General features: G+C 54.9%; 2 protein-coding genes across 6 annotated transcripts in view; both read right to left on the reverse strand.

Moving 5' to 3' along the window:
- LOC114039122 (cytochrome b561 domain-containing protein 1) lies at positions 1 to 8074 on the reverse strand. 3 transcript variants are annotated; one of them, XM_027856770.1, is made up of 3 exons: positions 8047 to 8074; positions 5020 to 5057; positions 1 to 4622 (listed from the first exon to the last, which is right to left on the reverse strand). In XM_027856770.1, the coding sequence occupies exons 2-3, from the start codon at positions 5029 to 5031 to the stop codon at positions 4119 to 4121; spliced, it is 516 nt and encodes a 171-aa protein (XP_027712571.1). In that variant the 5' UTR covers positions 5032 to 5057; positions 8047 to 8074; the 3' UTR covers positions 1 to 4118. The 3 variants fall into 3 exon arrangements, with proteins under 3 accessions (XP_027712571.1, XP_027712567.1, XP_027712568.1); XM_027856766.1 differs by lacking the exon at positions 8047 to 8074 and adding an exon at positions 7071 to 7115; XM_027856767.1 differs by lacking the exon at positions 8047 to 8074 and adding an exon at positions 6490 to 6535.
- A 104-nt stretch (positions 8075 to 8178) lies between these two features.
- ATXN7L2 (ataxin 7 like 2) overlaps positions 8179 to 11043 on the reverse strand; it is a 9896-nt gene continuing 7031 nt past the window's right edge. For 2 of the 3 annotated variants that reach the window (XM_027856764.1, XM_027856763.1), the window contains exons 9-11: positions 10823 to 10944; positions 9560 to 10355; positions 8179 to 8698 (exon numbers count right to left, since the gene is read on the reverse strand). In XM_027856764.1, the coding sequence (XP_027712565.1) occupies positions 8204 to 8698; positions 9560 to 10355; positions 10823 to 10944 (1413 nt within the window). In that variant the 3' untranslated portion in view covers positions 8179 to 8203. The remainder of the gene's footprint in view (positions 8699 to 9559; positions 10356 to 10822; positions 10945 to 11043) is intronic. The other variant, XM_027856765.1, reaches the window with a different exon arrangement.

Genomic DNA, 11043 nt, shown 5'->3' on the forward strand with positions numbered 1-11043 from the left:
TATTATCCCCATTTTACAGATGAGTTTGTGGGTTCCAGTTAAGCGACTTGCCCAAAGTCACACAGTAAGTGGCAGAGTGTCAGAACTTGAGCCCAGTGTTTTCTTCACCGGACCTGCCTCCTGCTCCCCAAGTAACCCTTGTGACAACTTTCGAGGTAGGTGGCAGCAGGTGTTACATGATGAACTCGAGATTACATAGCTCAGTGGCGGACCCCAGGACTAACGACAACCCAGGCCTCTTGATTTGGGATGTCCCTCTCTTCCCACCAGAGGTCACAAGTCAGACAAGCAGGTGGTACAGTCTTCCAGAGCCCTGAGTTCTGGAAGAGGGGCCTTAGAAAGGCCAGGACTATGGCATTCAGATGCCAGCCTGAGCTAGAACTTACACTGCTGTTCCCTATACCTTGTCTTTGGGCCTAACAATCCTGTTAGGACACCAGGACTCTGTCCTCCCACTCAGAAAGGAAAGTCTCCTCAATGAAAGGCTAGGAGATAAGACTCCTTGTTTCCTTCCCACCAAGACACCACCCCATGGCGGGGAGGGGAGGAGGGGATATGAGGGCTGCCTGACTCAGCCTTCAAAGTGCTTAGAGATCTGGCGCTAAAAGGCACCAGCGCCATGTCAGCTAATGATTATTATTAATTCTGAACAGACTTTGGCACAGCAGCCAGCTGTCTCAGGGAGAGGGCCTGAATCTCCCACACTGAGGTTTCAAAAAGAAGCTATGTAGAATCTGTACAGGGGAGGGAGAGGGGAGGGGGAGAATGAAAATCAAAGAAAAGGGATCATCGGACAGCCCCAGGAATAAGGTGGGAGGTCAGGGAGAAGAGGACGCTCTGTCAGATGGCAGGATGGGGGGGAGCAGAAGGGAGAGGAGAAACAGGCCGAGTGGGACTCCCCTCCCTTCACTGACAGTTCGAGGAAGGGGTGCCAGGGGGCCAGATGCACCAACTCCCATTCTATTCCCAGTTCAATGGGAAGCCATGTGAGGGCACAGTGGAACCAGGAGAGGTGTGGAGGAACTATCTTAATATGGGATTGAATTAAATGGCTTGGTTTCAAAAGCATCTGTATTCTATACATCTAGTACCCTGAATATTTACTTTGAACCTAATTACAGGTTTATTCTACATAGAGATTCAGAGTGTAAGGATCCTAATACACAAATTTGTGCAAATGACATGCACATTTTTTTGAAATCCAAGCACTCTGACTTAAAAAAAAATCCCGATTACAAGCAGTTCCTAGTCATGGGTATGTATGCTCAAGGGGACAGTAGTCAGCCATGGGCCTCTGCCTCCTGTCTATGAAGCCAAGCGTCCCAGATGGAGAAAGTAGGAGAGGAGGGGTGAAGGAGAGAGCTACAAACAGCCGGCAGCTACTACCATCCCAGCTGGAGGGACAGAGCCCTGGCACAGAGTGCTAATGGGGGTCCAGCTGCTGAGGCTGGATGGGAAGCCAGGTGGAAAGGGGAGGGAGGGGGGAGAGTGAGGTAACTTCTCCTGCTAAGGAAGAGGGCTCCCTCTGGTGATCTACTGCCCATATTACAGCCAGCCAGCCAGCCAAGTGGGCCTTCCACAATCGGCCTCAAGCATGTCCCTGGCTCTCCAAACCTGCCGGGCGAACAGAGGGGTGGAAGATGCCGGAAGGCCGTGGCAGCTGGGGCCCGTCCTCTTGCAGAAAAGAAATGGCTTCTCCCCATCTACGGCCGGGAATAGACATCAGCTGGCACAGCCCACGCAAACTGCCGGCTGGCTGTCAACACACCCGCCTGCCCGCCCCCTCACCACCTGGGAGGTTACAACACCCCAGTCAAGCTCAGACTTTATTGCAGCGCCACTGTTTAGCTCTCAGACCAGGCCTGCTTGGCCACATAGCATCTCCCTCTGGGAAGAGCAATTAGGACACTGTCCCCACACTCAGGCGCAGGTCAGAAGGGTGGTGGTGCCTAGGATGAGGGAGACAAGGAGGGGGAGGAAATGGGACTGGACCACTGGGAGTCTAAGTGACAACACCATGCCAAGACCAGTTGCTGGAGGTCTGTCTAGTACCCACCAACCCTCCCTTCCCCCTGCCCTAGTAACTACCCTGTTCTGGCATCAAAGCAAAACACAAACTATGAAGGACAATGCTTTCCCTTTCTGCTCAGCAAAACTAAGCTTCCCCCACAAATGTCCAGTTTAGAAGGGAGTAGAAAGCCGGAAGAGCACAAAGGCTGCCAGGGACAGAACCTAAACCTGCAGGTCGTTCATCTGCACAATCACCAAAGTTGCTTGGCAATCAGAAGGCCCCTCAGCCACTTCATATGTCTGGGGACGATGTCTCATGCAGAAGGGCCTTCTGCCCTCCTCTCTCCCATTCCTGCGTGCTGGAGATCATGCCATCCTTCCTTCTCACCCTGCCGATGTGCCATACTGGGCACCTGCCACGCGGGTATCTAAGAACTTCATCCCAAAGCCCACACTGTTCCACTATTACCAGAAGGCTGAGCTCCAGCACCAATGTTCTTTTCTGGTCCTTCACACCAGTCCTGGGGATTCCCCTGAGCTCTCAAGGCCCCTCCTTTGAGTCCCTTCTGTAATGGACTTTCCCAGTGTTGCCTTACTCCTAGGCTCAATCCCCTTTGGCTAAGATGGACTAAAATATACCAGCTAGGGGACCGTTGTTTGCCAGTTAAGTACCATGACACAAAGAAAAGGCCTGGGAACCACAATGAGATCTCAGATTAGAATAGGCCATCCCTTGATACCTAGCACCAAATTCAATCAATCAGTAACTCTAGGCCAAAACCCTGACCATCCAAGATACAAAGAGACAAGAGATGGGGTCTAAGGAAGGATCAGAAAATGAGAAGAGAGGAAGAACAAAGAATAAGCTGGATCAAGGGGCTGTCCCACCACACTTTTCTGCCCTTTAACCTGCAACTTGACCCTCACATATATCTGTCCATTTGTATACACCCCTAGCCCTGAAAAGGGTCGATCCAACCTCTCCCTGTCTCTCAAGAGACTTTGCTAAGGCAAGAACCTAAGCCCTAAGAAGGACAAAACCGAAGGATTGAGACTGTTGGGACAGTACTTACGGAAAAAGAGAAAACCCAGCAAGCCCCAGGACCCAGCCTGGTACAACTGAACACAGACTTATTACCCATGAAACCCACCCTTAAGACAGCATTCAGTTCTCAAGTCCCAGAAAATATTGAGTTCTCAGAGACTTCTGGCAAGCTGGTGTCAAAGCCAGCCAGGGAAAGGGATGGCTGGGTTTTCTGATTTCACCCCAGACCCCAAAGTGTTAAAGTGACTAGTGCTTCACCATCTGGAGCCTAGGACATCTGAAACGGGCCCCAGCCTGATCTGGTCCCTTGTCACTTACAAAGCCTGGTCCCTCTGTACCTGAGAAAAGACCCTATGTACACATTCTTCCCCTCTACTGGAGACAGCCCAAAAGTAAACATAAGAATGACTACCCTAGGTCAACCCCATTGTCCAGGCAGCCCTACCCTAAGAAGGTCTGTCTCTGGACAAGGGTACCAAGGGATATGTCACGAGAGGGTAGAGATATCCTCCTCAAGATCAACCTCACAGAATGATAAGACATTTTGGAGTTGAACAGAAACTCAGAGATAGTCTGACACAATGTCCTCATTCTATAGGTGAAGAAGGAGAGTCCTCACCAGAACCTGAAAGCTGACCCAAAGCCACCCTGCTTTGTGCAGACTGGGTCTCCTGACTCCTATACCACCCTGTCTCTTCAGTGGATTGGGATATGCATCCAACCCTAGCTTTCTTTCATAATCAAATATAACCTCACCCCTCAGTAATCTAAACTACCAAGAAACCCCAGTTCTTCACAATGCCCCTGACCTCAAGTCAATAAGCTGAGGTCTAGGCTCCCTATTCCCCACCATCCTCCTTTTACCCAATTCGAATGTTATTCTATTTCTGAACTTTTCAACTGCCACCCAACAGCAACTCGGATTTCTAAAATTCCAGGTTGCCTCGATGGGTTGGAGGAATAATACAGGGAAAGTCACAGAAGAGGAAAGCAAGTGCCCTACATACCCTGGGGAGGAAGGAGCTAAAGGGAAAAGGGAGGGGGTCCAGGTAGGAGCTCAGAATCAGATTTCCATTTTCTTCTTTGGCAAATATGCACTGGAGATCTGATGCATGATCACCAAAGCTGGATAGACAGGCAGGAACAAGCACAGGTACCACGCAGCTCCTTTGATCTGGGCCTGGAACCATGCTGAGTACATGCCCAGAAGTACTGTAAGTGTGGCCATCAGGTAGACCGCCAGCCCACATGTCAGGTGGTAGAGTTTGAGGCGAGCCACACGAGAGACCCTGGCTGCCCGGGGGCAGAGGAGGCTCAGCCCACACAAGGACTGCCCAATGGTCGCCAGTAGCGTCAGAGCCCCCACACAGCTGTGCCAGGACACAAGATGGGGCAGCTCGCTTCGGGTCCTGCTGGAGATGATGAAGGCCAGGCCCAGGAAAGCACACAGGATGGTCAGGGTCTGCCCTACCCAGTGTAGTCGGATCCGCACCTTTCGTGAGCAGAAGAAGAAGGGTGAGTGGTCAGGAGAGAAGAGTAGGATGGCTTCAGCCATGCACAGGCAGAACTGCAAAAACAAATGAGGACATCTTAAATGGCCCAGCCCCCCAAAAAGTAGAAGGACAGGGAGGACTAGAGAGGGACCTCCCTAACAGGAACCTAACCAAGAATACAGATCCCTGGGGCCACAGAACAGTGGAGAATCTGGGTATTGGGGAAAGAGTGTGATCTGCTGATCCTCACAGTATGACCACCCATTTCCGGGAGGAGGGAGAAGGTACAACATTGCTTCACTAAAGACCTCAGAAGTGGGAAAGGATTATCCCGTGAGGCCAGTTTTCAGTAACTCCATATCCCAAATAACTGCCACTCCAGCTCCCAAACAGAGGGGAAGGAGGCTGAGAAACCTAAGGACACAAGCCACAGCAAAGAGGAAAGGATTTGAATGAAAAATTCAAACTCACCGCCAAGGCCATGAACACAGGGTGCCAAGAAAAGAGACCTGGAAATCAAAAAGAACAGGCTGAGAGCCACTCAGCTCCATTTCCCTATCCCAGGGCTATCTTTTCATCCCAAGGGAGCCCATCCACTAAGAGATTTCTAGCCCAAATTGTGACCAAGAACACAGGGGTAAAAGGAACCACCTAGCACTCTAAGGATCCCTTACTACCCAGTACTGACTGGGCCTCCAATTTACTTCAGCGTTCTTTCCCACATCATCCCTCTCTTTGGAGAACTCTGCCCCTCATATGAGGTTGCCTTGGCATCAACACCCACTTCCCCCAAACTCACACTTTTCTCCAGGATCTTATGCTCCTCCCTCCCACACTCCAAGCTGGCCCCAAGCAGCCCTCCCTCCTGCCTTAAGGCCTTGCCCTTCCCTCCCTGCCTCCTGAGAGTTACCTAACCCTCCTCTCCTCTCCCTCACTGATCTCAGTCCTCAGCAAAGTCCTCTCTAGCCTGTATCCCTAGGAACCTGTCCGTCCTTCTCTAGCCCCATCCCCAGGAAACTCTCCTCCCTTCTCCCTTCCCCTCCTTGGCCAAGCTCCTCAGAACCTATCCCTCTTTCTATGGTTCCACCCCATCAATGGCCATATCCCTAAGGTCTGCCCCTGCTCCTCCAACCCTACCTATACCCCTCCCTGATTCCAAACCCAGAAACCTCCCCCTCCCAACCTCCCTAGACACTCACTCTTCAGTCTCACCCCAAGCAAATAGTTCCCAAACTTCTTCTCTGACCCCACCCTACAGTGGGTGTCCAGCCTTCCTTTTTTGTACCTACTGTAGGGAACCTTCTCTGTCCCACCCCTCCCTCTTTAAGCCCAGCCCCAAAAGCCTGTCCCTCTCTGCCCCAACCCTGAAACCCTGTCCTTCCTTCATTCCAGGCCTCATCCCCAGGAACTTCTCTTCTCCCACCGCAGCCCCCTCTCTCCAGTTCCACAACGCTGAAGATGCCCCTTCCCTGGCTCCAACCCTCAGGAATCCCTAGGACCCTTCGTTTCTAGCCCCTTCCCCACATACACACACACCTGGGTGCTAACCCTGCCTTCAGAATCACCTGAATTTGAAAGTTCGAATGTCCAACTAGCCCAAGCCCTGCACAAAAGGAATCCGGCAAGTGGTCATCCAGCTTCTGCCTGATGACGTCAGGAGGTGGACCCCCACCCCCACCCCACCTATAGGCAACCTGCTCCACTTTTGGACGGCTCCATTCCTTTATGGAGTTTCTCCTGCCAAAAAGCTTAAATCAGGCTCTGTGCAACTTCTACCCACTGCAGCACCCGCATGCTCCTTGACCCCCTGGGGCCAGACAGTCAGACTAAACCCTCCTCCACGTGGCAGCCTAACAGATATTTGAACGCAGATGTCCCGCCTCCACTGTCTTCTCCTCCCCTAGAATATAAACATTCCCGGGTCCCTGAACCGATCATCACCCTAGGTGAAGGACTCCAGACCCTTCACCTTCCAGGGGAAGATGCTTCATTCCTTAGTCCCGCCCCCCAGGAACTTGCTCCTCTCTTCTTAGCCCCGCCCCATTGGAAGCCTGCCCTTCATTCATTTCTTGGCCCCGCCCCCAAGGACCCACTCTCTCCTGCCCCTCCTTTTCTGACCCCATCTCACTGGAAGCCTGCCCTTCATTCATTCTCTAGCCCCACCCCCAGGAGCCTGCTTTACCTTGCTCCTTCCTCTCTAAACTCAAACCAATGGAAGCCTGCCTTTCATTCATTCTCTGGCCCCGCCTCCAAGTGTCCGCTGGGCCCTGTCCCTCCCCCTCTGGCCCCGTCCCACCGGGAGCCTGACTTTCATTCATTCTCTGGCCCCACCCGCAAGGAGCTGCCCTGCCCCGTCCCTCCTTCTGTACCCCCATCCCACTGGAAGCCTGCCCTTCATTCATTCTCTAGTCCCGCCCCAAGGAATTTTACTCCACCCCTCGCCCCTTAACCCCGCCCCACAGGGAGTCGGCCCTTCCTTCTCCCGCGGCCCCGCCCCTCTTCCAACCCAGTCCCACCCTTACTCACTGGTCCCGGGCCGGGACAGCACGGTCAGAAAGAGGGTGAAGCCCAAAGCCACCAGGTGTGCCAGGATGCCGCTGCCGCAGCGCAACCAGCGGGCCAGCCGGGGCTCCCTGGCGGCGGCCGAGGCTGAGGCCAGGACGGGCCCCACGGCCGGGGGTTGCATGGCAGGGCTGCGGGGGGCCGGCTTCTCCCAGCCGCCGAGCCGCCGCTTCCGGGTTCCTGAGCGTGGCGTCAGGGGCAGCGGCGGGAGCGGCTCCTCCCCCGGGACGCGGTCGGCGGCGCGGCAGTGTCGCCGGCAGCGCCCCCTGGCGCCCAGGGGAGAGGTCCGCGATCCCCGGAGTGCGCCGGCCTGCCCCCCGAAGGAGGACACCTAGAGCTGGGAGGGAGCCTGCCTGCGGGGCCTCGACACTTCGCCCTCAGCAAACCCACGAGGCCCTGGCAACGAGGTTCACGCAGACGAACCAGCGCAACTTGGGGCACCCGCGCAGCCCGAGCCCTTTGTACATGGGACCCAGGCGCGGCCCCCCAGCGATGCGACCACCGCATCCCCCCCTCCTGCACCCGGGGACACTAGCCACCCCCTGGCCCGGTGCCTTTCTCCAGGGAAGAGCCCTTCCCTAGATCCGGGGCCCAAAGCAGGCATCGTCCCTACAGCCAAGGGGCGTGCCCCATCACCAGCCACCTGACCTATGGGAAACCCGGGAGGGAGACCTCAGGTGAGGCCAGCATCCCACCATCATCCGTGCATTGGCTTGGAGGAGACCCAAGGCAGAGCCTCACAGGGGAGGGCTTGGGAGCTGAGCGCTCCCTAGTAAGACTCACTCCCTTTCCCTACCTACACCCCTGAGATCCCCCTGGAAGGAGAACACCAAGGCTCCAGAGGTCGTTGCCATTTCTATAGAGAGAAAAATAAGCAGAACGATCTCTGCACGTGGTGGGACCTCATATGTGGCCGCGGTTGATGCTTCAACCTACCAAAGAGGGATCAGAGATAGGGAGGAAGGAGACTCCTTTCTTCCATTTTTTTCCTTTTCTGTGTTTTGTTGTTACGGTGTTTGGCAGTAACAGAACAGGGAGACAGTCTTGAGGTATTTTTATAGAGTTTTTTTTTCTTAAAAAAAATAATATAAAGTTATAAAAAGCGGCGGCAGCAGCAGCAGCCTGGGGCCTGGATCCTGGAGAGGGAGGAGGCGCTGGCAGCTCCGTTGCGATGGGCAGGCACTTTCTCATTAATGCGCTTTTGACTGCAGGAAGACAAGAGGCAAGAAAGACCTGTGTGGGGGGAAGCACTGGCCTGGGAAGAGTGTGTCCTCATGGTGAACAATCTGCAGCCAGTGGGCCTCCAGCTCTGGGCCCAGAAAGGAGTCTGATTCGGGACCTGCAGCGGCAGCAGTAGCAGCGGCGGTGGAACGTGAACGTGGCAGTACAGGGGCTGCCTCCAGTGAATTCTGTCTAAGGAAACTTTATGGTGACTGAGCTGCTGCCACGGGGACAGTGTTGAGGAAGCAGTGCTCCTAGGCAGGGGTCCTGGGGTCTTCCCTCCCACTGCTTTCACCAAGAAGGCATGGCAGGGAGGGAGAGTGGAGGAGTCAACACCTTCCCTTCCTACCCAGAAGTCCTCCAGACCCTAGAGCACATGGGGAATAATAACTAGTATTTCCAGGTTTCCAAAGAATTTTCGCAAAGGCTGAACTACTGGGCACATACTAGGAAGACAGGGAACTGGAAGACCAGCATGTAGGTAGCAGATATTCCTAGAGACCCCCACCACTCCCAGAAAATAATCCTGGTCCTGGTATTTGAAGCTGGAATGGAGCTACCATATACGTGGTCTATTAAATGATGTAGACACAGACACAGAGCACCATGAACACATCATCTCCAAGTTCATGGGCAGCCTGACAACCTCGTGCTAAGTCAGGCCATCCTCCTCGGATAGAAATCTACCAACAAATACCCCTTCTTGAGCCCTCTCTTGAATGTTATACTCTGCCCAGATGGCCCAAGCTTGTTCCCATCATCTCTCCAACCTCTCCTAGGAATACTCAATTCCCTAGAACCCAGCCTTCTTCACCCAGGGAAACTGAGGTAATTCCCAGTTACGGCAGGGAGAACCAGCACCAATTCAGGAGATGAGACCCCTTTAATTAGAGAGGATGTGAAAAGCATCATCCCCTCTACCAGGTTTCAGAGTTAGAGTGGGCCTATCAAATCGAGAATACATCTTGGAACAACCTATCCCACTGCTGGGGTCACACAGTCCCAGGGAATCCATTTTGCTTCTCCCTTCTAATCCTTTCCCTTTCCTATCACTCTCCTCTTCCACGTCCATCTGCCCCTTCTTGCCTAGATGTGCTCAGCACTCCTCATACCTGAGCGTCCCTTGTGTTATCTGTCCAATAGGAAAGGGAAAGGAGGGGCCCGATCTGGTCGTCCCCCATCCCCTAAACCCTCCTTCCAGCTCCCCTGCCTTCCCTAGGCATGGTACCTTCAGCGTGGTGCACTTCTCCTCAAAGCCCAAGGCCGGGCTGGGCTTCTTCCTGCGCACAGAGCAGGCCGAGTCGGCCGCTGGGGGCCCCGCAGGGCAGTGCTTTGCCTTCACTGGCCGGCAGTACGTGGCCAGGTTTTTCCTCTTCTTGGCCTCTTCCTCAGAGAGGCAGTTAGGCTGTAGAGCTTTGGCTGGATGGCCAGCTCCCCCCCGGTTCTCCAGCTGGGAGGCCTTGACGGGAACTGGAGGTGTATGTGGGGAGCCCCGACAGTCCAGGGGCCCTGCCCGTTTCACCCGGGGTCCCACTGCCCCATTGAGCCCTATGCCCAGGGCTGGCTTAGTCTTGGCAGGGAGGGCTCGGCAGCCTGCAGGTTTGCCTTTCCCAGGAGGATCCAGGATACAGGTCCGTTTGAAGGCTGCAGGGCCAGGGGACAATTTCCGCTTGCGGGATGGGGCCTCCACGTCAGTCCCATCTTTGCCCTTGGACGGTCTGCTGGCCTTGGAAGGAGGCAGCTTACTGAAGGAGGGCGATGGGGTGTTGGCAGGCAGCGGTGAGGTAATGGCCTGACTCCCACCCATGCACTCTGCCTGGCTGCAGGCGGCCCCCACACTGGGAGAGCCCGCAGGGTAGCCAGGGGCTGGGTCGTCCTTGGTGACGGGTGCAGAGGGTGGGAAGGGAGGCCTGTGGCTGGGGCCAGAAAGGCGGGGGCAGGTGCCTGCTGCGGAAGGGCTCAGGGGAACAGGCGGGGAAGAGATGAGGAGGTGAGATGGGGGCTCAGCTGCTGGTGGGATCTTCCTGCAGAAAAGAAGAGGGCAGCCTGAGTCACAGAGCACCGAGATCCCCACCCCCACCCTGAAACAGCAAACAAATGCTGAGCTCTGCTGCCACCTGCTGGCACCTAACAGAAAGACTGTGACGGGCAGGAGGCACCAGCAGGAATCCCTCATTTTACAAGCCATTTTCAACGCTTCCCCCTCCTCTCTAACGTGTGCTCCTTCTCTGCCCTGCCTCAAGTGCAGGCTTGAGCACAGGCTCCAGGCTGCCAAACCCCCAAACGCCTTCACTCCAAGCCTTCCCCTTTCCCCCAACCCAGGCGCCCCCAGGAAGAAGAATGACCACGATCAGGTTAAGAGAGTGCTTGATCTTCTCGACGGATGAACTGGGAACATCTGAAGGAGAGACTCTAGGCGTGGGTTCTCCCATGCCTGCAGCTTCAGAGGGGGCTCCTCACAAGGGCCTTTGGGCTAGGCTAGGGGACTTACTTCCACATATGTGAGCTGAGATGTCGCTCCAGCATGGAGCTGAGCGCCGAGCAGAACCGGTCCAGCCGCCTACTAAACACGTAACATCCTGGGCTTACCAGCCGGCTACCAAAGGTGCAGAACTAGACATCAGAAAGGAAACTGTCAGTGAGCAGGCCCTGTGCCCTTCTGTCCCAGCTGAGCCTGCCAAGGGCCCCAGCCAAACACTGTGGGTGTGGGGG

The sequence above is a fragment of the Vombatus ursinus genome, unplaced genomic scaffold, assembly GCF_900497805.2.
Source record: "Vombatus ursinus unplaced genomic scaffold, bare-nosed wombat genome assembly UNPS02011613.1, whole genome shotgun sequence".
Classification (NCBI taxonomy): Eukaryota; Metazoa; Chordata; class Mammalia; order Diprotodontia; family Vombatidae; genus Vombatus; species Vombatus ursinus.